The sequence below is a fragment of the Mesocricetus auratus genome, unplaced genomic scaffold (assembly GCF_017639785.1).
Source record: "Mesocricetus auratus isolate SY011 unplaced genomic scaffold, BCM_Maur_2.0 Super-Scaffold_100025, whole genome shotgun sequence".
Classification (NCBI taxonomy): domain Eukaryota; kingdom Metazoa; phylum Chordata; class Mammalia; order Rodentia; family Cricetidae; genus Mesocricetus; species Mesocricetus auratus.
Window position 1 is genome coordinate 24,293,040 of NW_024429206.1, and position 24,133 is coordinate 24,317,172.

At 48.8% G+C, this 24,133-nt stretch overlaps 1 protein-coding gene across 10 annotated transcripts in view; it reads right to left on the minus strand.

Moving 5' to 3' along the window:
• The window catches only part of Gtf2i (general transcription factor IIi), a 79,357-nt gene that overhangs the window by 1,753 nt on the left and 53,471 nt on the right, over positions 1–24,133 (minus strand). For all 10 annotated transcript variants that reach the window (XM_040731416.1, XM_040731412.1, XM_040731414.1 and 7 more), the window contains 19 exons: positions 22,077–22,135; positions 20,788–20,859; positions 16,633–16,816; positions 16,114–16,172; positions 14,898–14,969; positions 12,860–13,043; positions 10,688–10,746; positions 10,270–10,344; positions 8,589–8,690; positions 7,823–7,888; positions 7,389–7,572; positions 6,523–6,578; positions 6,136–6,216; positions 5,516–5,599; positions 5,084–5,267; positions 3,862–3,890; positions 1,671–1,712; positions 831–872; positions 137–209 (listed from right to left, as the gene is read on the minus strand). In XM_040731416.1, coding sequence (XP_040587350.1) covers positions 151–209; positions 831–872; positions 1,671–1,712; positions 3,862–3,890; positions 5,084–5,267; positions 5,516–5,599; positions 6,136–6,216; positions 6,523–6,578; positions 7,389–7,572; positions 7,823–7,888; positions 8,589–8,690; positions 10,270–10,344; positions 10,688–10,746; positions 12,860–13,043; positions 14,898–14,969; positions 16,114–16,172; positions 16,633–16,816; positions 20,788–20,859; positions 22,077–22,135 — 1,693 coding nt within the window. In that variant the 3' untranslated portion in view covers positions 137–150. The remainder of the gene's footprint in view (positions 1–136; positions 210–830; positions 873–1,670; positions 1,713–3,861; positions 3,891–5,083; positions 5,268–5,515; positions 5,600–6,135; positions 6,217–6,522; positions 6,579–7,388; positions 7,573–7,822; positions 7,889–8,588; positions 8,691–10,269; positions 10,345–10,687; positions 10,747–12,859; positions 13,044–14,897; positions 14,970–16,113; positions 16,173–16,632; positions 16,817–20,787; positions 20,860–22,076; positions 22,136–24,133) is intronic.

Here is a 24,133-nt window from a genome sequence, read left to right on the forward strand (position 1 = left end):
CCAAGCCCAGTCCTCCTACGTCTCGGATTGAGAAATGGCTTGGCCGGCAGCTCCAGCTGCCCTGCACTCAGCTGAAGCAGTGATGCCTGCTTCTGCAGGCGAGCACGGACCACGGACAGTCAGGAGAGGCTCTTACCCTGGAGACGCAGTCTACCACGTGGGGTCTGGCTCCTGCTTGATCTGTGAGCTTCCATCCGAGTCTTTGATTTCTAAGGGAGAGAAGAGAAGGGTGATGGTGAGCTGCACTGCGGGTGCAAACCTGCCTGTCTGTGAAGGAAGCCATGCAAACCTACTACCACCTGCCTGGAACCCTCCATCGGTCTCTGCTGTAAAGCCCGGGCCTTGCACATGGTTGCCGCATTTCATCGGAGCCACAGCTTGTGATTTGCAAGGAACAGATTCCATATTGCTGTGTGTGCACGTATGGCCAGGCCAGAGGGATCTAGAATTCAGTCAGAGCCATAAAAGGGAGAACGGAGGGAGCCTGTCTGCCTTCTGGGAGTCTCCACGAAACGGGGGCAGTCTTATCAGGAGTCTCTATGGGACATGGGAAGTCTTATCACTTTGGGGCTGGACAGACTGTTCAGCAGTAAAGAGCACTAGGGGACCTGAGTCTGATTCTCAGCAGCCTCATATAGGTTCACAACCATCTAATTCCAAGGGTGGTGGTAAGAGGCCCCCTTCTGGGTTCCTTGGGTACTGCACACACATGGTCTCCAGATACATAAGCAGGCAAAACACCCATACACATTAAAAAACAAACTAATCATGCTGACCTGAGGCACCAAAGTCATTCCAGACCTCTACAATGGGAGCTGCGCAGTCCTTACCTTCTGTTGCTGGAACTTCCAACTGGCTCGCCTCAGCGGATTCTAAAGAGAAACATATCAAGTCTCGTTTGGACAATTTTCCTTCTTTCTTTCTTTCTTTCTTTCTTTCTTTCTTTCTTTCTTTCTTTCTTTCTTTCTTTCTTTCATATACAGTGTTCTGCATACATGCTGGAAGAGGGCACCAGATTGAATTGTAGATGGCTGTGAGCCACCATGTGGTTGCTGGGAATTGAACTCAGGACCTCTCGAAGAGCAGTCAGTGCTCTTAACCTCTGAGCCATCTCTCCAGCCCCTCGTTTGGACAATTTTCAAAGGTTGCTTTAAATTATTTAAAGAGTCTAGAAGGAGAGGAAGAGAAAGCCCTAATGATGGAAACAGCCTGTCAACTGTGTTGTAATTATCTGGCTATTCTGTCTGCATGTGTGACAGTACCAGGCACATGTCTGGTGCCTTCAGAGGCCCTAGAGCTGGGGTTTACAGGCAGCTGCAATCCGTTATGTGGGTGCTGGGACTTGAACCAGTGGCCTTTGAAGAACAGCCAGCGTTCCCACCACTGAGCCGTCTCTGCAGCCCAAGCCTCCACGTGCATTCGAACCCACACTCGCATAAACACACACTTCAACAGCGAGAACCAGCTGTGCACTGCGAGTGGGTACAGTGAGAACCAGCTGTGCACTGCGAGTGGACACAGTGAGAACCAGCTGTGCACTGCGAGTGGACACAGTGAGAACCAGCTGTGCACTGCGAGTGGACACAGTGAGAACCAGCTGTGCACTGCGAGTGGACACAGTGAGAACCAGGGCTTGAGGCAATCATGAGATGGGGGTCTGCTTCTCTTACCTTGTATCACAGGGCCTTCGGACTCATTCTGATCGACCAGCTCTGCAACCAAACAGGACAGTTTAGATGACGTAATTACTGACACAGCCGACACCTGACCACTCCTATGCTGATGTTTCAACTCTGCATCTCAGCACGAGACTGGAGGGGAGCCGGCAGTACAACTCTGCAGTTAAGGCAGCGCCTGCAAACGGCAATCCCTGGGCCCCGTAATATGAGAGAACTGACCGCCACAAGCTGTTTTCTGAACACTGCACGTCAAATGACAAGATCTGAGTACCCCAGCCGGGTGGTGGTGGCGCACACCTTTAATCCCAGCACTCGGGAGGCAGAGGCAGGCGGATCTCTGTGAGTTCGAGACCAGCCTGGACTACCAAGCGAGTTCCAGGACAGCCTCCAAAGCCACAGAGAAACCCTGTCTCGAAAAACCAAAAAAAAAAAAAAAAAAAAAAAAGAAGATCTGAGTACCCCAGGACCTCGCACACAAATAAAAGGGGAAAGAAAAAAAGGAACACCAATTGTTACAGAATATTATTTTAAGGTATGTTACATCTGTTTAATGACGCAAAGATGTACTGTATTCTTTAATGTTGCATTTGTTTAACTCTGTGAAGCTGTGTTACTTTGCCTGTCTAAAACACCTGATGGTCTATTAAAGAGCTGAGTGGCCAATAGCAAGGCAGGAGAAAGGATATGCGGGGCTGGCAGGCAGAGAGAATAAATAGGAAGAGAAATCTGGGAGAAAAGGAGGAGCAAAATAGAACAAAGAGGGGACATCGGGGGCCAGGAACCCAGCTATACAGCAAGCCATGGAGAAGGAAGGAAGGTCTACAGAAACAGACAAAGGTAAAAGCCCAGAAGCAATAGGTAGATGGGATAAGTAAGATAAGGAAAGCTGGCTAGAAACAAGCCAGATTCATGCAGAACATTCATAAGAAAGAATAGACTCCGTGTGTGAATTACTGGGGAGGTGGGTAGCAGGACCCCCAAAAAGCCAAAAGAGTGAAGAGCAGAAAAAAAAAAACAAAAAACAAATGACAACTAGTGATCCTAATAGACGTAATCATAAACTCAAACCAGAGTCCTTTAGAAGGACAAGAATAAAGCTGAGTGTCACACATAGGAACCTACAAACTGTGTTATAAAAACAGTGTTCTTTGGGAATTAAAATCACAGAGAGGGCATCAGAGCTGGTGGTGGTGGGTTACACCTTTACTGTGGGACTCAGGAGGCAGGCGTGGAGGAATCTTTGAGTTCAAGGCTAACCTGGTCTGTGTATTAACTTCCAGGTCAGCCAGGGTGACACGAGTCCTGTCTTAAAAAAAGACAGATCAACTAAAATTTGCAAGGGAGATTCAACAACAAAAAATTACCATGGACTTCTAAAATTGTGTGTGTATGAAGTCTGTGTGAATATGCATGAAATGACACGCGTGTGAAGGCCAGAGGACAGCTTGTGGAGTTGGTTCTCTCTCTCTACCTCTGTGGGTCCCGGGGGTGGAAGTGGTCGCCAGGCCACGCAGCAAGCTTTGTCAGCAGAGTCACCAGCGGCCCTGCTCCCCTTTCTCTTTGTCAGCAGAGTCACCAGCGGCCCTGCTCCCCTTTCTCTTTGTCAGCAGAGTCACCAGCGGCCCTGCTCCCCTTTCTCTTTGTCAGCAGAGTCACCAGCGGCCCTGCTCCCCTTTCTCTTTGGAGACAGAGTCACCAGCGGCCCTGCTCCCCTTTCTCTTTGGAGACAGGGTCTCAGTGGCTCAGGCTGGTCTTGAACTCCATACAGCCAGAGTCAGTGTTGAACTCTAGCCTGATCCTCCTGCTTCCGCCTCCCAAGCACTGGAACTGCAGGTTTTCCTCCACCATGCCCAGCACATTTGGGGCCCACAGCCTCCTGAACTTGAGCACTCTGACTACATAATGGAGCTTTATTAACCCAGGCGGGAGCTAGCGAAGTCCTGCTTATAACGAGCCGCTGAAAAGTGGTCTCCACCCACCTCCCCCGAGTTACCATTTTCTGACTAAGTGAGGATGAGGGAAGTCAAGCAACACGACCAATTTCACAAGTAGGCGGCGCACTACAGGATGGATGATATAATGTGTTATTTTGCAGGTTGCGCTACACCCACACCCACACCCACGTGCACTCTCAGATCCCGAGAAACAAAACAAGCAAAACAAAACTTCATGAAATACTCACGGTTATTAATCACAAGTCCTGGAAATGGTCTAAAGAGAAAAAGAATTGTATAATGTGATGTTTTCATTTTATAAGAACATTTGCTTACTTTGTTAATTTATGCCACTTATGTCCTACTTTATAACCCTATGGAAGAGACATTTAAGACGCATATGAAATGACTATTACATCTTGTAACAATGACTCCGGTTGTGCTATTAGTATGTATCACATACAATACACATCAGTTAGTTATAACTAGTCACATGTAATGTGTACAGTGCATACGGCAGTTAACTAGTCACAGAACACACAAAACATAGCTATACATATACAGCACATATAGCTAATATATGAAGGTCACTACTAGAAAGTGCTACACCAGGCCAGACACACACCTTTCATCCCAGCCTGTAGGAGGCAGAGGCAAGCAGATCTGAGTGTTGGAGGTCATCCTGGTCTACACAATGGGTTCTAAGCCAGTCAGAGTCACACGGTAAGACATCGTTCAACCCAACGCCCTCACCCCCAAAAAAGGTTCCATTAAAGTGGAAAGAAAAAAAACTGCTCCTCATTGGGACTCGGGGTAGGGTAGCTGACTGGCTGGGAGGGTCAAAGGAGCAGTCAGGACAGAATGACAGATCTGTCATCAGACTGTCAGGAAGGCCACAACTACACGCTCTATGACACCAACTTCTTCTGTGAGGACTAAGAGATACTTTAGGACGAGGTGGCACACACGACTTTAATCCCAGCACTTGGAAGGCAGACGCACTTCAATACTCAGACCCCTGAGTTTGAGGCCAGCCTGGTCTATACAAAAGTTCCAAGTCAGGGACACATACTGAGAGTCTCTCAAAAAACCAAACCACTGGAGAAAAAAGCTAAAGACACGTGCTGCACATCTACAATCCCTGCAAGAAGACAGAGGTCAAGTTCAGCCTGGGCTGCGTTGCAAGGTCCTATCTCAAGACGCCCACACCTGTAACCCTAGGACGTGGAGGCAGAGAACCTCTGCGGATCTGAGGCCAAGCCACCCAGGGTCCAGTGGACACACACCAAGAGAGCCAGCATCAGCTGAGCTGGGTGGCACGACACTGCCTGGTGACTCCAGCACTGACAAAACTGTAGCGGCGTGGGGTATCTCAGGCAGGAAATCTAACTGCACACCCGTCACCTCCACACAACAGCACTCTGGGGAATGACAGCCTGGTGGCATTCTGACTAAGCAGGGAGGTCTCACCTAATGACAGTGAACTTGATAAACTCAGCAGAATCTAAGATCCTTCTCATGGAGCTGATCTCCAGGTAACTGGGGGCCTTGAAGGACACCCCTGGGGGCATGCCGTCCACCACCACACAGCCGGGGTTGATGGTGATCTTCCTGTAGGGGACCTTCACAGGGAAGCCCATCCCAATAGCTTCACCTGCAGCGAGACAAACAGCACAGGGACCAGTGTGACTGTCATCTTCAAAACAGTCACAAAGCCCAGCAGCTATGCTACTTTATCAAGTTTTGACCCTGGTCGTCAAGTGTGCCGTCTAACAAGCATCTACTGTTTTCTTAGCACACACAGAGCTCCCGAACAGAACTCTCACCACTTCACAACTACCTGATGGGAATCCACTCAAAGGCTTGTATGGAGCAGCGCCTCCGCCATTGCTACAAGCTTACCAAACTTCCGACTGAAGAGGTCATTGACCTGCTCACGCAGCTGCCTCGCCTTTTCAACTTTGGACAGCCGTTCATTGTCATCATCTAGAAGACAAGAGGAAAGCTCAGAGTGACAGCACTTGCATCTGACTCACGTCCTTTTCTAGAAAGGGCATGGTAACGCACACCTTTAACCCCAGCACTCAGGAAACAGAGGCAGTTCCAAGCCACCAGAATTACATAGTGAGACTCTAGGGTGGTGGCGGCGCACACCTTTGGTCCCAGCACTCGGGAGGCAGAGGCAAGTGATCTCCGAGGCCAGCCTAGTCTACACAGCAAGTTCTAGGACAGCCAGGGCTAATACAGAAACTCTGTCCTTTAAGAAAAAAAAAGGGGGGGGAACTTCCACATTATGACATCACCAAGACAAAAATACATAACTGTGAAATTTAAAAAAGGAAACATAAAAATGTTCTAAAACCGACTTAAAATGCTAAACATCCTTGCTGTTTCAGACAGTCTGTTTGTTAAAGGAGTCTTATTTTGTGTGTCAGCACCGCCTGGCTAAAGAGATATTTAACACGATTTCTTTTATATGCATGGGTGTCTAAAAGACTGCACGAGGCAGGCAGAGACCATACCTGGAATTGTCACCTGAATGATGTTAAGGTCTTCCACACCTGATGCAGTAGTATTAATGCTGGGTGATGAGTTTATCTTTCCTGAAAGCAAAAAAACTAAAGATTAGGGTTTAGACAAAACATACATAGTCAATTTTTTTTCTAATAACCCAAAGCCGCATGCTTTGTCAGCCCCGAGCTGGCCCCCGCCTGGCCCCGTGGGGCAGGTACTTGTATGCTGACTGTATTCCAGTAAGACACGAAAGATGGCAGACTTTCTGCGGAGCAACACTGCAGTGTTTGCTGCGGCAGACTTTCTGCGGAGCAACACTGCAGTGTTTGCTGCTCTAGAACTGATGACTGCACGGGAGCCAAGCTGTCACAGTACTGTTCACAAAGGACACTCACTCGGAGGGCTTTTGGAAGAGGTGCTCTCTTTGATGGCCGTCTCGAACATCTCAGGTCTACAAGCAAGAGGAAAGGCACAGGCTGGTTAACCCAGAGCAAAGCACACAGTCAAGACGCGGTGACTGGAGCCTGCAGCTCGGCAGACAGGGGCCACACAAGCGGACCACTACAGCAGCCTCACCCAGAGGACCACTACAGCAGCCTCACCCAGAGGACCACTACAGCAGCCTCACCCAGAGGACCACTACAGCAGCCTCACCCAGAGGACCACTACAGCAGCCTCACCCAGAGGACCACTACAGCAGCCTCACCCAGAGGACCACTACAGCAGCCTCTACTGCTGTTGGACCCTCTCTGGCCACCCCAACGTCACTGCCATCTTCTTTCCAAGGGCAGAGCACATAGTACGAATCGGTATGAGACCCAAGAGCAGATGCCCGCAGCTGGAGTACATGCATGAAGAGTGTGCGTGCAAGTAACGTCCTGCCTCCAAACAAACAAAAGGCCGTGCTGCACGCGCACATACATGTGGGCTGGCACACAAGCCTGTGCGTGCAGAGGCCAGGAGGGCTTCGGGTGTCCCCTGCTACTCTCTCTCTCTCTCTCGCAGGGGATCTCTCCCGGAACCCACAGCGCACGTTCCCACTCCAGGCAGCAGCCCCAACGATCCTCCTGCCTCTGCCCATCCCCAGCACTGTGGTCACAGGCTCCCAGCCTGCTATGAGGGAGCTGGGCATCTGAACTCAGGTACCGAAAGCTGTGCAGCGAGCACTCTTAACCACCGGCTGTCTCTCCATCCCTGTAAGAGCACAGCCCTCTGAAGAGCTACTGCAACCCAGAGCGCTGCTCCGTGAAGCCAGCCTCACTTTTTAATGATGAACTTGATCTTGGCCTTGTTCCGGAGGATCTTCTCCAGCCTTGGAATGCCAAACGTGGACGGCCGTCGGAAGGGCACCCCCTCGGGTAAGCCTTCTACATAGAAGTCTTCCGGGAAGGACTCGAACAAGGCAAATGGCACTTTCACAGCCTGCTTAAGGCCAAGAGCTTCCCCTGCAACACACGACACTCTCAATCGGGAGCACGACTGTCATTTGCAACAGTCTGCCGCAGCTACGAATCCTTACTTATATGACAAATCATATTCATTCTAATTTTGCAAAACATTCTTGAGTTCTTGATAGTCAGTAAAATGGGTAGAAATGGAAAGCTGAAATCCACACATTTCCAAAAACATAAATATCAAATTAGACCAATTCTGTTGGAGAACTACCTCATATTCAATGCTTCCGAACAAACCTACCGCATTTTTCATTGAAAAGGTTTTCCACTTTCTGCTTCAGGTCTGTGATCTTGGCGTTCCAGGCCTCTGTGAGTAGAAAGCAGCAGCCCCCGTCAGCAAGGGTCCCCGAGGGAGGGCAGGGATTTTTCTCATTAGTTTCACTCTCTCTACCTGCTGCGTGCGGGGACTAAAAAAGGAGTACACCAGCAACCTGGCTTCACCTCATCTCTTCTCTGCAGCTCTACAGAGCACAGGGGGGCACACAGCACGTCGTCCCCTCATGAACACGTGTCGTTATGTGACGAGGACATTTTAGAGTACATCTGTGTGCTGCGCACGCTCCCTTCCCCTCTACCCTCCTTCCTCTCTCCTGGCCCACTAGGGCGTCTGTGTCCACAGACAGTTTTACCCCTTCGACATCGTGTATACATACACGATTCATATAAGAAACGCACAGGTTTCTAACGCAGCTGCCTTGCCTGTCCCTCCAATCTCATAACTGAATTGTTAGAGTGGGTTAGCAACACGCCGACCTATGCTGAAATGAAGAACAAACGGGCCTCTCCCGGCCTGTTACAGTGGCTGCCACATGCCAGCTCTGGCTCGGGGTACATCTGCACAGAGCGCAGAGGAAGACTGGCACCGCAGCAGACAGCCCGGCTCTTGCTGCATGTTAGGATCTGGTACCCACTGACTCACCCTAGGAAAGCCACTGTCCTGCTGACACGGCACCCTAATTCTTTTTATGTGAAATGCTGAAATCAAGAAAAATAAAAGACATATTTACCAAAGGAAAACTCTCTCCCTCGAGGCTTGAAGGGAACATTTGAACCGTTGGTCTGGGTAGGAGTTCGAACAGTGGAGGTTTGAGGACTGTTGTTGTTGGGGCCTAGAGAAGATTCAAAAGCGAGTCACAGTGGGTGCTCACTGCTCGTTAGCTTGTACCAGAAAATGTAACACGCACTCACACATACCCTACCCGCCCTGAACCTGAACTCAGCAACTCAGCTTTCCCTACAGGGTCCTGGCAACGGATGTCAAAAGGCACCTGAGAGCCAGCACAAACAAAACAAAACATACAGCCAGGCTACAGCACTCTTTCCACGCCTCCTGTGTCCCTGCCCCAACGAGAACAAAGGCAGCGTCATCGCCTCTGTGAACCAGAACCTTAGGAGGAAAGCTCGGGCTGACACGGCGTCCATTCATCCCTCAGGTCACCTGGGCTCAGCCCGGGTTTGATTTGGCTTCCCGGTGAAGTCTTTTGACTAAAAGGGACATCACCCGCACTTTACAAGAGATTACAAGGAAGGGAGAGCCCTGAGGACAAGTCACCCTCCTCAGGTCTTCTCTAGAAACAGCAAGGAAGACTGTTTTCCCCATGGGCCACTGCTCCCCAGGGGTGTTTACTCTGGTACCCAGGGTGCACTATTTACTAACCACTTAGCATGATCAGTTTTCACCCTTTCTTTGAGAAATGGGCTCTGTGCACGTGTGCAAGACAGCCACGTGGGGAGGACTGACAGATTACAGAGTGGGGGACAAAGGACAGGCGCCCCTGGGCAGTTCCTTCCTTCTGCATCCATGGAAACAATGTACCCAGCAGTTTCGGGTTTCAGGACTGCCTGTTACTGTGTCACGCATTTTAGACAATGAACTTCCAAAGTTGACAGCCCTAGACCAGAGGCTAGAAGAGAAGATATGTAAAGACACAGACCTGCTCTGAACAAACACACTGATATTCAAACCACCTACAAATGCATTTCATCAAAAGTAGGAAAAACCAAGAGGAAAAAGTTAAGAAACATATCTCTGGGTTAGGTCTGCCTGAGTTTATAATTATGGAAAAACAATTCAAGGGGTTCCCCTCAAGCAGCCCCACAGGACAGAAGGTTACAAACAGTCATAAATCATGCCAGGGAGGTAGCTGAGTCAAAGTGTGTGACTCCCATGCCTGAGGACCCCAGTTTGATCCCTAGCTACATGGCTCAAAGGCAGCCAGAGTAGACTACCCGGCTAGGTCAAGGTCCAAAAATGGGACCTATCTCAAAGCCCGTGAACAGTGTTCCTGAGGGTGACACCTGAGATGGCCTATAAGAATGACCTATACACACATGCACGTACACACACACACACACACACACACACACACACACACACACACACACAGAGTCTCATGCATTAAAAAACAAAATATTCACTGACTGGTGGTGGCTCAAGTCTTTAATCCTAGCACTCGGGGGGGGGCAGAGACAGGTGGATCTCAGAGAGTTTGAGGCCAGCCTGGTCTACAGAGCGAGTTCCAGGACAGCCAGGGCTGTTACACAGAGAAATCCTGTCTTGAAAAAATGATTAAAAAGAAACAATTCATAAATTTAGCATCAAGCGCTTTTCAGACAAACTTCACAGGCAGAGAAGTTCTGAGTTCACACAACTGTAAGGCGTCCAGAGAAAAATGTGGAACAGCTCACCTTCTACCGTGACCTCAATCTCAGGAACCTTGGAGTTGCTCCCAGGGCTTCGTGGTCGTTTTGGGGACTGCAATGCTGTAAGGCAAAGTGTAAGATTACCTTTGCAGGCTGCATGAGAAAGCACAGAGGGTGCTGTGTAAAAGCAGAGCATTAAATACAGTCACACAGTTTGGCTCTTTTCAAAGAAACCTGATGCATTAAACGGTAGTGCAACCCTCCACATGATGCCGACAGGCTGTGGAGACACGGATGGAGGGGGATGCCAAGAACAGAAGAAAGAAGAAGAAATCCGCTGAGTAAAATAGCTTAAAAGCAAAGGAATACACTGAAGGCCCATGGTGACAGTGGAATACGACCCAGGTGACACCGGAACAGCAAAGAACGTGGAGTGCACACGCCCCGTGGCGCGGCCTCTTACCTTTAGTGTTGATTTTGCTAGCCATCCCAGGAGGCAAGTAGGACACAACTAGCTCAGGCCTAGAAAGAACATACAGTGTGTCACTCTACACACAGCGCAGACAGCCAGAACGGTTTCTTTTTTTTTTTTTTTTTTTTTTGGTTTTTGAGACAGGGTTTCTCTGCATTGTTTTGGAGGCTGTCCTGGAACTCACTCTGTAGACCAGGCTGGCCTCGAACTCACAGAGATTCGCCTGCCTCTGCCTCCCGAGTGCTGGGATTAAAGGCGTGCGCCACCAACGCCCGGCTGCCAGAATGGTTTCTTAAAAAAAAAAAGTATATATTGGTGTTTTTTCTGCATGTCGGTCTGTACACATGCATGTCTAGTGTCCATGGAAATCAGAAGAGGGTATTGGATCCCCTGGACTGGAGAGATAGACAGTTGTGAGCTACCATGTGGGTACTGAAAGCTCAGGAGGAAGAGAAGCCAGTACTGCTAACACTGGCTGTGTGAGTAAGAGTGACCCCAAAGGCTCGTGCATTTGAATGCTGGTCACCAAGCACTGGCCTAATTGAGAAGCATTAAGAGATACGGCTTTGTTGGAGTAGGTATGGCCCTGCTGATGAAAGCGTCTCTGGAGGGTGGCAGTGAGTTTCAAAGCTCACACCAGGCGTGCGCACTCTCTGTCTTGTCTCTCCTCCCCCATCCTGCTGTAGGATCAGGATGTGGCTCTCAGCTACTTCTCCATGCCTGCCACGCTTGGGGCCGCCATGCTGTCCTGGCCGATGATAATAATGGAATAACTCTCTGAAGCTGTAAGCCAGCCCCAATTAAATGCTTCCTGTTATAGCGACTGCTTGATCATGGTATCATTCATAGCAACAGAACAGTAACTAAGACAGAAGCTGGTACCAGGGAGTGGTGTTGATGTGACCGTCTGTTGGCGGATTGTGAATGCTGGACTAAAGAGGGGTTGAGCACTTTGAGCAAGGCTTAATGGGCCATACTAGCAGGAGCATGGGAGACAGTACTGAGAGCAGGTTGAACTGAGGGGGTCCAGCTCAAGTGGTCTCAGAGGGGCAGAGTAGCAATAATTGGCCTAGAGATTGTTCTTGGGATATTATGGCAAAGAATGTGGCTGCTTCTTGTCCTGTCCTAAAAAATCTGCCTGAGGTTAAATTGAAGAGTTTCGGGTGAATGGTAATGGCAGGGATTTCCAGACATCCTAATATTATTGTCCGAGTCATGTGGTTCTTAGTATTCACTCTTAGGTAGATCTAGAATGAAAGGCTGGACAAAGAGAAACACAAAATGTACAGTTTGACGAGAAAAGGGGTACCAGGAGCTAAGTCCAGTGCTCAAGATGAAAAGTTTAAAGAAAAGTCTGATGCTCAGTGGAATAAAGGGAGGGGTGACTTCAGGGCAAGACTCCACCCAGCTAAGCTTCCAACTTGTGAAAAGGAATTAAAGAAAAGCTTCAGCAGCAAAGGAAACCATAAACAGAAGTGGATGAAAATGTAACTGGAGGAGTTCCTCCCATCCATCAAGGAGAGGAACTTGGCAGCTTCAGCCACGAGATTCTGGCTTTAGAGTCAGCAATAAAAGAAGGGTTTTGGAATCACCCTCCATGGCTAAGGAAAGCTGCCGAGGCCAGGTGTGTGGAGAGGTCAGAGCGATGGGTTGCCTGCCAAGGAACACTGCTAACGGAGTGAAGCCAGGCCCAGGGAAGAAGTATGCTGCAATTAACGAGCTGAAAGGACTTGGAAATCTGGAAAGCACTTTGACGTCAGACATGGAGATGCAGAGTTGAGTATGGTTTTTGGTCTTGTTTTGGTCCATAATTCCTCACTATGATCCCTTTTAGAATGGCAATGTATGCTCTGTGCCATCTTATGTTGGAAGTATGTGATCTGCCCTTTGATTTTAGAGGAGGTTACAGTTAAGAGACTTTGAACTTAAGAGTTTTAAATAGTGTTGGGGCTGTAAAAGACTATGGGACTTTTGTAGTTGGATTAATTTGGTGTTCTGAACCAGCATGTGACAGGAATAAGGGAGGCAGCCACTCTCTGCAGGGCAGTGGGAGGAGTCACTCTGCTCTCTTCAACGTAGAAGGCCAGGAATGAAGGACTTGCAGGGAGAGGTACAGCAAGGCGGGGGTCACAGCAAATGGCTGGGGGTGGGGGTGCAGCTTACTTTTTAACAACAAACTTGATCTTATTGCTCCCACGGACAATCCTTTCAAGTCGTGGGATCCCAAACCAGGTGGGGCTTCGGAAGGGGATCCCTTCAGGCAGTCCTTCCACATACAGAAACTCCGGATTCGATTCGAATACGGGGTAGGGCACCTTCACTGCCTCTGTGAGGCCCAGAGCTTGGGCTGAAAGACAGAGAGAAGCCAACTCATGAGCATACAAGTTCAGACAGCGACTCTTCTGTCTGTGTCTGTAACCGACCAGGCCCTGCTAACTTCCGGGCAGGCATTCCAGCCACACAGACACTATTAAGTCCTAGCTTAGGACGATGACATGGAAGTAAATAATAAGGAAAAGCCAGCACTGGAAGATAAGTTAAGAGCACCTGTTGCTCTTGTAGGACCTGGGATTTGGTTACCAGCACACACATGGTAGCTCACAACCATCCGGGACTCCAGTTCCAAGCATCTGATACCTTCTTCTGACCCCTACAGGCATCATGCACATGTGTATACATGTAAATCAAACACCCATTCATGTAAGATAATATTTTTAAAAATCTGGAATTTGCCGGGCGTTGGTGGCGCCCACCTTTAATCCCAGCACTCGGGAGGCAGAGGCAGGCAGATCTCTGTGAGTTCGAGGCCAGCATGGTCTACAAAAGCTAGTTCCAGGACAGCCTCCAAAGCCACAGAGAAACCCTGTCTCGAAAAACAAAAAATCTGGAATTTAAAAAAATGAGTTAAACTACACCTTTTTTGTTTGTTATTTTTGTTTTTTCCAGACAGGGTTTCGCTGTGTAGCCCTGGTTGTCCTGAAGCTCACTCTATAAACCAGGCTGGCCTCAAACTCACAGAGATCTGCCTACCTGTGTCTCCTGAGTGCTGGGATTAAAGGCGTGCACCACCACTGCCTAGCCGGTCATTGTTTCTAACATCAGTATTTTTGTTTTGTTTTCTTAGGACAGGTTCTTGGTATATAAGCCCAGGCTGGCCTCAAACTAATATTTATCCTCCTGCCTCAGCTTCTCAAAAGCCAGGACTACAGCAGGAGCTACCATACCCAGAAAACAAATAGCACTTTAAAAACTACTTTCTTCTTAAAAAAACAGGTTTTACTTTACATGTGTGTCTGTGCATCACATGTGTGCCTGGCCCTGAGCAGGCCAGGGGTCAGCTCCCCTAGAACTGGGATTACAGCAGGTTGTGAGCTGTCCTATGAGAGCTCTTATCCAGGTCTTCTTCCCAGTTTACAAATAGTACCTTTCTGGGGGGGGGGGGGGCAGGGCTTATCTGTGTGGCTCTGGCTGTCCTAGAACTCTCTCTCTGTAGACCAGGCTGGCCTTGAACTCACAGAGATCCGCCTGACTCTGCCTCCTGAGTGCTGGGATTAGAGCCATGTGCCATCACAGCCTGGCCAACAAAGAGACACTTAAACATTTTCAATGCAAAAACAGCCAGGTTATGAATCCAACGGTCTCTGTGTTGAAGGCAGAAGTGACTAAGGCCACTGGGGCTGATGACATATCTGTGCTATCCTGTAGGCCCGATGCTTCCAGGAAATCTGGCCTGCAGGCCAGGCCCAAGCTTAGGCCTCCAGAAACAGAGCAAAAGACCCACAGAGAGTAGATGTTACCTCGACACGCAGCAGGCAATGCTGGCATTTCCTGGCATCCTTTCTTCTCCCCAACTGACTGGAGAACCCACTGGAAACTCCCACTGAGCCCAGGGAACCTCCTTAACACAGCAGCCCAGGACATTGTCAATTAGCTTAAGCAAACAATGCAGCCCACGTGTTCTCCAGGTGAGAAGCACAGTGACCCTTAGGGGACCCCCCAGCCCCTCCCTCTCACTGTGACACAGGAAAAAACAGAAGTGGAGACCCAGGAAAAGATGGGTTTAAGGAGTGAGCTGACTAGCAAAAGTAAGTTAGGGAAGGTCTGCTTTCTGGCACCTTCTTCATTACATTTTGGACTCCTAAAATCCATTTGGAACACGGCCACCATCTGTAAGCAAGACATAAGCCCACATCTCACTCACCGAATTTCAGATTAAAGATCTCTTCCACTTGCTTGCGCAGCTTGGTGATTCTGACATTCCAATCTTCTTTGACTGGGAAGAAGCAAAGTCAAACGTAACTGATCACGCTGTGTATGGCACTGACCCCAATCACACAGACTAAGGACAAGAGACGCCTTCTTGCCCGTGACTACCGCTGTGCACTCCTCCGCCCGGTGGGACATGGCTGCCGCGCAGGGTGCCAGGAGATCGCACACTGAACTCTGGCTAATAGCTAGTGTGGCTAGTTCCCATTACAAAATCCTCAACTCTTGAGGGCCTCACAGCAGCACTCAGAACGAGGAAGCAGGACTGCTAAATGTCTGAAGCCAGTGTAGCCTATAAAGAGTCCCTGTCTCAAACAAAAAGCTAAGCACACTGAGCACGCCTAATGGGGTAGCCTGTCACACAGGACGAAGAGGACCGGCAAGGCTGTGAAGTTCCGGGTGGAGTATACACATCTCGATTGGGTGAGAAAGTCCTGCAATCGCCTAAACATAAAACATCAGCTATAGAATTTGTTTTTTGAGACAGGGTTTCTCTGTATAGGCCTGGTTGTCCTGCAACTACTCTGTAGACCAGGCTAGCCTTGAACTCATTCTGTCTCTGCCTCCTGAGTGACGGGATTAAAGGCAAGTGCCACCACCATCCAGCACAAAAAACTTCTTTTCAAAAGAGATTACTTTGGTCAAGCTGCCAGGGTACAGTGTTGCCATGGTCTGCAGACAAGCAGACACCTGTATCACTCCCTTTAAGGTACAGGAAACACCAGAGAAGACAAGTATGGAAATGTAAGAGCTGGAGCTGGAGGGAGGGGTAAAGTGTTCGAGAACCGCTCAGGCATGTTTGGCTTCTGCTACCTCAGCATCAGGTTCAATGCCAGCCTGAGCTACAAATCAAGTTCTAGGCTAGTCTGTGCAACTTAGAGGAAAACGAAAAAAGAGCGTTAGGGACATCATTCAGTGGTATAACCCTTGCCAAATACATGAGGCATTGGAGTCAGTTCCCACTAATAAGAAAAAAATGTAAAAAAAATTTAATTATTTAAATAAAAGGAAGGAGCCAGGTGGATCTCTGTGAGTTCAAGGCCAGCCTGGTCTACATAAACAAACCCTGTCTCGAAAACCCGAAAATGGGGAGGAAGGGAAGAGGGAAAGAAGGGTAGATGGACGGAGGAACGGGTTCTGGGCAACCATACCTGGTGTGTTTGTCCGTGGCTGGGTGACTTCAGCTGTACTGTGAGTCAGCAGTTCTGGCCTGGGAAAGTATTGGTGACATTAGTGGTCAGAGCATTCAGGACCCGTGTCCAGACTCCCACACAGCTGTACACAGTCAATTACTTTTTAGTACCAAGATCACAGACAGCTGTTTCTGGGCCCCATTCAGCACAACTCAGTACTGTAGGAGAGAGACACTCGCTCAATCAGCTCATGTAAATGAAATATTTACAATATATATAGGAAGGACCACTCAGGGAAAAGACCTATCTTCAAATGTCATGGAAGAAAAAAATTTTTTGTTTTGTTTGCCGAGACAGGGTTTCTCTGTGTAGCTTTGGAGCCTGTCCTGGCACTCCCTCTATAGACCAGGTTGGTCTTGAACTCACAGAGATCCACCTGCCTCTGCCTCCCGAGTGCTGGGATTAAAGGTGTGCACCACCACTGCCTGGCAAAATCCTTTTTTTTTAAAATCTGTTCTATATAGATAATCATCTTACCTTTTGATCACAAATTTAATTCGATTGCCCACTTGGATGATTTTTTCCAGTCTTGGGATTCCATACCACGAGGGGCTTCGGAAAGGAATGTTTTCTGGAAGTCCTTCCACATAGAGGTCGTTGGGATGGGCCTCAAACTTTTGGTATGGAACAGCCTTGGCTTCAGTGCTCCCCAAGGCCTCAGCTGTAGAAAATGAGAGCAAGTCAGGAGATTCAGTCTGAAGTCATAACACAACGAAACCCAAGTGTAAAGTTCCAAAACTGCAACTAAAACACAAAGAAGAGTCAGCCATGGGCGTGAGCCTGTGACCCCAGAACTCGGAGGCTGAGGCTGGGGGAGATGGAGCTCCAGGGTAGCCTGAGGGGGTGGGGGCGTGGCTGTATGGGAAGGGAGGGGGTTAAATGGATTTTCTAATCTCTATCTGAAACTACATCCAAGCAGCTTTAAACAAAAATATTCACAACTGACAGCAAGCTAGCAGACAGATGGCAATAGACCCCGTAGGTGACCTCTGCAGAATCTGGCACAGGGCCTCTGAGTAGCCCGAGCTGCTCTGCCCCTGGATAGACCTCCCCTTTTACATCTAAGTGTGCACGTACGCATTGGCAGCTCCTCGGAGGTGCCGACCTGTGTCTGAGACAGACTTGGTCTCTTACCAATGACCCTGAAGACTTCCATGTAGCCTGGGCTGGCCGGCCAGCAAGCTCCGGGGACCCTCCTGTTTGCACCTCCCCGCTGCTGAGATTACAAGGCACACACCACCATGTCTACTTTTCTTTACCATGGGTTCTAGAGTTCAAACACCAGGCCTCACACTTTTGAGGGAAGCACTTTAACAACTGAAATATGGTCCCAATTCATTCTGTCTTAATCCTTCCTTCATATTAGGGCTCTAGTGTTAGAAAAAACAGATATGAAGTCATCACCGCCACGGCACTAAGGAGTGTGGCCAACAGGATCAGAAAGCGGCTACAGCTCAGAGTCGCGCCTGTTGTTTCTGCTACATAAGACAGGATCCTAACTCTAACAGGCTTTTTATGAAATGAAATCGTGTGTGAGCTGGCAGCAGTTAAGACACACAAGGTGGAGGCCGGACGTAGTGGCAAAGGCCTTTACTCTCAGCACTCAGAGAGGCAGAGAGATTGCTACGAGGCCACGCTGGGTTACACAGTGAGAGCCTGTCTCAACACAGGAAAAGGGAACGAGAAGGGCAAAGGCCAAGGACACTGCCTACCGGTCAGTGAGCGTTCCAACTGTCCGGTTCACCCTCCAGCCTCCACCCCTGCTTGCCTACCGGTCAGTGAGCGTTCCAACTGTCCGGTTCACCCTCCAGCCTCCAACCCTGCTCAGCCTGCACACACGGACCAGGAAGTCCTGCCCACTGCCTGACAGGCACCAGCGCTCTCAAGGTGGGGCTGGGCTGGGTCGCCTCCCTCCCGAGCTGTGGGCACTGTATGCAGGACTGCACAGGAATGCGCAGGCGCCGGTAACAGGCGGTGGACACTGGTGAACATGGGGCAGGCGCCCGGATGACCTCAGTGAGACCGAGTTCCCTCTTCCCGAAGGAACCTCACAAATGCACCACGGCTGCCACACTCCCAGATACACCAAAAGTGCTCTCACCGAGCCCAGGAAAGCTCTGTTTTGGGTGGTGGTCACTAGCAATAAAATTCTGGGTTTTATGTGCACTAAGCAAGCATTTTACCAACTAAACTACATCATCAACCCTCTCTCTTTAAAGCTTCTAAGATTAAGCCGGGCGGTGGTGGCGTACACCTTTAATCCCAGCACTCGGGAGGCAGAGGCAGTCAGATCTCTGTGAGTTCGAGGCCAGGCTGGACTGACAGCCTCCAAAACAATACAGAGAAACCCTGTCTCGTAAAAAACAAAAACAAACAAACAAAAAAAAAGCTTCTAAGATTATTTTATAGTACTGGAGCTCAAAGTCAGGGCCTCAGGCATGCCATGCAAGCCCAGCCATCTCCCATCGTCCACTTCTCCTCTCCCTTCCTCTTCCTTCTTGGGTAAGGTCGACAGTAGCCAACAGCAGCAAGACACTCAGAGCCCCATGTCTCTCCTACACACAAACCACAAGGACACAATGTGACATGCCCAGCAATAAACAACGGCCACCACTTGCTCTATATTGCTGAGTGTCCAGGGAGTACTGACTGGACATGAGGGGAGGAGTCATTACTGCTCTGCACCCAGATGGAAGGCGGATGTCTCTGAGGCCGACTCACTGTACGCAGCCAGGGAAACCGATGAGGACGAAAGCCTCAAACTCTGATTGTCGCTAGACAGCATTTAGTCATCACCCAGCCACTACCCCAGTGTAGTGAGTGAAAAAATAAACTTCCTTTCCAAAAAGGAACTTGATTTGTTGCTACTGCAGGGACAGTGAGTACCAAAGGGGATGGGGAGATGGTTCAGTGGGTAGAGCACCAGCTGCCTTTGCAGAAAACCTGGATGAGGTGCCCAGCACCCACACGGCAGCTCACAACCACCTGCAACTCCAGTCCCAGGGGACTGAAACCCTCGCCTGGCCTCCATGGACACTTTTCAATGGTGGAAGGACACACGTGGAGGCAGATTTATACATGAGATTTCTTTCCTTTTTGGTTTTTTTTTTTTGGTTTTTCGAGACAAGGTTTTTCTGTATTGTCTTGGAGCCTGTCCTAGAACTTGCTTGGTAGACCAGGTTGGCCTCGAATTCACAGAGATTCGCCTGCCTCTGCCTCCCGAGTGCTGGGATTAAAGGCATGCGCCACCACTGCCCAGCTTTCTTTCTTTTTTAAGGCACTGCAATGTTAACAAGCCAAATACATGTGTCCAAATGTGTAATACTAAAACCAAAACACTGGGCCATACTTTCAGATTAAGGCCAACCTGGAATACAGAGCAAATTCCAGAACAGCAGAGGCTACATGTCTCAAAACAACGATAAAAAACAAAAGAAACCTGAAACAGGAGAGCTGAGGATGTGGGAGAGTGCTTGCCCAGTGTGCAAAGCTCTGGGTTCCATTCCCAGCACCCGAACCCAACATGGTCAACTACACCTCTAATCTCAGCACTCAGAGGCAAGCGCAAGTGAATTTCTGGGAGTTTGCGGCCAGCCTGGTCTACACACCATCTGCACAGGGAGACTGTCTCGAAACAACAAGATAACACAGAACACAATCATAGTGACTCTTTAGGAAGCCAGTGGACAGATGCACATCCTGGCCCTAATGCCCCTCTCATTTCATAGCAACACAACGACAAGGGATCCAAAGGAGAAACGAACCCAAACCATCAAATAGCTACACTGCATAAGTGCAACTGCATTAAGCAACTATTCAGGGCTGGGGTGTGGCTCACAAGAAAGGAATTGCTTGCTATCTTTCAGTATGAGATAAAGCCCTTGCTTAGGGTATGCAAGGCCAAATCCATCCCAGCCCAAAAGGAAAAATGAAAGAGAAAAAGAAAATACCGTGGGTTAGTCTTCTATATAGTTTTCTGGGGAAAGGGAGTGGGTGGGGTTGGTTTTTCAAGACAGGGTTTCTCTGTGTAGCCCTGGCTGTTCTCAAACTCAGAGATCTACCTGCCTCTGTGTCTAAAGTGCTGGGATTAAAGGCACAGGTCATTGCTACCCAGCTGTCTTCTATATAACTGTAAAACTTTTTTTTTTTTTTTGGTTCTTCAAGACAGGGTTTCTCTGTGTTGTTTAGGACCCTGTCCTGGAACTCGCTCGGTAGACCAGGCTGGTCTCAAACTCACAGAGATCCGCCTTCCTCTGCCTGCCGAGTGCTGGGATTAAAGGCATGTACCACCAACGCCCGGCAACTTGAAAACTTCTCATACTTAATTTTTACCAAAGGCAATAGGAAATACACAAGTTTAAGTCAAAATCATCTCAACTCACTCCTAAAACGAAACCATTTGAGGCTGGAGAAATGGCTCAGCAGTTCAGAGCTTGCTGCCCTTACATAGCACCTGTGTTCAAATTAGATGGCTCACAAATGCCTGGAACTCGAGTTCTAGGAGACCTGACAGACTCTTTAGGCTTCTGTGGGCACCCACTCAACCCCACACAAAGTCCCAACACAAACTCACATGTGTAATTTCTTAAAAACTGCTCTGTAATGTTCAATTTGGGGGGAAAACATGCTTACCAAATTTCTTGCAGAAAAGCTGGTCTACCATCTTCCTGAGCTTGGTGATCCGTGCATACCACTCTTCCTTTACTGTGAGGGAACAAGCATAGGACTTTCCAGGTTAATGGCTTCTGCTTATGAGAATACCCTAAGTCAATTCTTCTCCCTTTCTTTGACAGAAGTTATCTCTAAAACTTGGGGAAATACTTTATTCATCTTCATGGGGGCACTCCCACTCCATCCAGAGGAACACAGGACAAACTATGACCTCTTTCCTTTAAAACATGTGACTGCATGACTATATACACGGCTCCATGTTGTGAAAAGATAATCTTTCTATGTCCTGAAATAGACAGAACTGATGACCCATTATCCAACTGACAAATGTAGACTTTATAATACACTTTTTAGCTAATTTATTCCTGAGACAGTATCTCATTAGCCCTGGCTGGCTTGGAATTCGCCAAGTAGGCCAGACTGTTCGATCTCCCAAGTACTGGGATTTTTACTGACCCACCATACCAGATAGGAAACACATCTGTGCAGGTCTACCCAGAAAAGCAGTATTTATCTGTTTGTGTATGTATAGCTAGCTTTTGTTGACTTGACATAGAGTTAGATAAACCCAGGTAGAGGGAATCTCCCTGCAACCCGCCTTTCTCTGTGTAGCCCTGGCTGTCCTGGAACTTGCTCACTTGCTCTGTAGACCAAGCTGGCCTCGAACTCACAGCTGTACTGTAATTAAAGGCATATGCCACCATGCCCAAGTGAAAGACGGAATATTTCCATCAGACTGGCCTATGGGGCTACGTGGGGCATTTTCTTGACTGCTGATAAATGCTGGGGGAGATGCCATATCCCGGGACAAGCGGGTCTCGGGTGTGTGAGGGAAGCTGAGTAGCCCAGCAGAAGCAATCTGGTAAGCGGCCTTCTTCCAGGGGCTCTGCTTCAGTCCCTTCCTCTGGCTACCTGCTTTGAGCTCCTGCTTTGGCAGCCCGAGTGATGGTCTGTAACCTATCAAATAATCCCTGTCTTCCCCAAGTCAGTATTGGTCAGTGTTTTTCACAGCAACAGAGATGTTTTTAGAGCTCTGGCTTTAGGGCACAATCTACCCATCTTCTGTGCTTATCAACAGAACAAGTAGTACTCTGCTGTGGGTTATGGAATGCATGCTCTGTGAAGACTCCTAGTTGCTAGCCAATGGCCTACTTCTTTATAAGAATAGCAACCACAGAGGAGGCCACACTGCCCCGAGTGCTCACTATTCCGACACGCACTGCTGCGACTAACAGGAAGCTGAGACCCACCTCCTGATGCTGGCTTATCAAGCTGTAAGTCTTCTCGTGTGGAGTTCAGAAGCTCGTGTCTAAAAGGAAAGAGTTCGATGGTGAGAACTTGCAGGCTGTATCTAGCAAGCATGCGAAGAGCACACACACAGCACTCACTCGTCAAGGCTGACTGCACTCCAGCACAGGGCCACCTAACTCCACAGGGTTCTAGAGTCTAAGTGCAAACTGTCCCAGAAGATGCTCCAGGAGCCTCTGTGCTCACAGTAAGACGGACCTTGCTGCAGATATTTTGCATTTTTCACAGTAATTTAGTCCTTGAACTTTATATTAGATTCAAAAATATGTTCTCCCACATACCTATACACTTTTTTTTTATAACAACTCTGCATATAGAGCGTTGGTGGCGCACGCCTTTAATCCCAGCACTCGGGAGGCAGAGGCAGGCGGATCTCTGTGAGTTCGAGACCAACCTGGTCTACTGAGTGAGTTCCAGGACAGGCTCCAAAACAATACAGAGAAACCTTGTCTCGAAAACAAACAAACAAGCAAGCAAACAAACAAATAAACAAACAAAAACAACACTCTGCATATATTCAACATTTGTATGTGCAGGGCAAGAGACATACTGTATTCTTTTGAACAACCAAACACCCATAACACAATCCCAACTTCACACAGCCACATAGAGCTCTTTACTGGAGTGGAGAGCAGGAGGACTATTGGAGCAACCTGAGGCGTTAGGGAGCTAGGTCAGGGTCAGTGGACACAACGCGGAATGGTGGTGGCTGTGATGCCGAGAGCCTGCTAATTCTATGAACACAACAAAGCAGGTAAGCCTTTTCTGGATACTCAGGGCACCACCCCGCTGTGAACTCTGACCCCTCACCCACCGTCCAGTACTGTAGAAAGTGACCCTGACCCTGTGAACTCTGACCCCTCACCCACCGTCCAGTACTGTAGAAAGTGACCCTGACCCTGTGAACTCTGACCCCTCACCCACCGCCCAGTACTGTAGAAAGTGACCCTGACCCTGTGAACTCTGACCCCTCACCCACACCGTCCAGTACTGTAGAAAGTGACCCTGACCCTGTGAACTCTGACCCCTCACCCACACCGTCCAGTACTGTAGAAAGTGACCCTGACCCTGTGAACTCTGGCCCCTCACCCACCGTCCAGTACTGTAGAAAGTGACCCTGACCCTGTGAACTCTGACCCCTCACCCACCGCCCAGTACTGTAGAAATCAAAGACTCTGTTACTTTTTTCGATCTTGTGAAACAATTATCACAAACTTTTACTATTTCATTTTTCTCATGTTTTTTGAAAGAAGGTCTAGCTGTGTAGCCCTGGCTGGCCTGAACTCACCACGTAGACTAGAATGGCTGCAAACTCCTAAGGATCCTCTTGCCGCTGCCTCTTGAATGGTGAAACTAAGGCCCCATGCTACAAAGACACAACCTCCTTTCCATGTCCTGGCACCCTCTTTCGGAACCCACTCACTGGACTGACCGTCTGCAGCCCGCTCATTTTAAGTGCACGTTTGCTGCTGTATTTTAGTTTCCTACACTACACTCCACGCACTTATTCTTTTGAGACAGGTCTCTCTGCGGTTCATCATGAAATGCACCCAGTAGAAAGAGAATCGATTCCTGGCCTTCTCTGACCTTCACGTGTGCGTGCATGCACAAGTGTGCATACACAGAGGAAGAAACGCAAAAAACAAGAGGGCGCATTAGCACCACCTGCTCTGATGACTGCACTTGCTTAGCAGACGGTGAAGGACGTCATCCTTGTTACATTCTTCCAATCAGTGTGAAGGATGTCCCTCATTTTCCCTTTCATCCTTCCTTCTAGTTTTGCTTATTGTAGTTTTTCAACAGTATGTTCATATGTACACTTGCAGCACACGATGCTCTTTCCCACTGAGGAAGTAGTGAGGCCTACCAGGTGGGCAGGAGGCGCTCACGATTCAAAGCCAACCAGAGTCTGACCTGAACACACGTGTACACACACATTACAAGGTGGAAGCCAGGCTGCCAGGCAGATGGCTCAGTAAAGCCCTTTCCCGGCAACAAG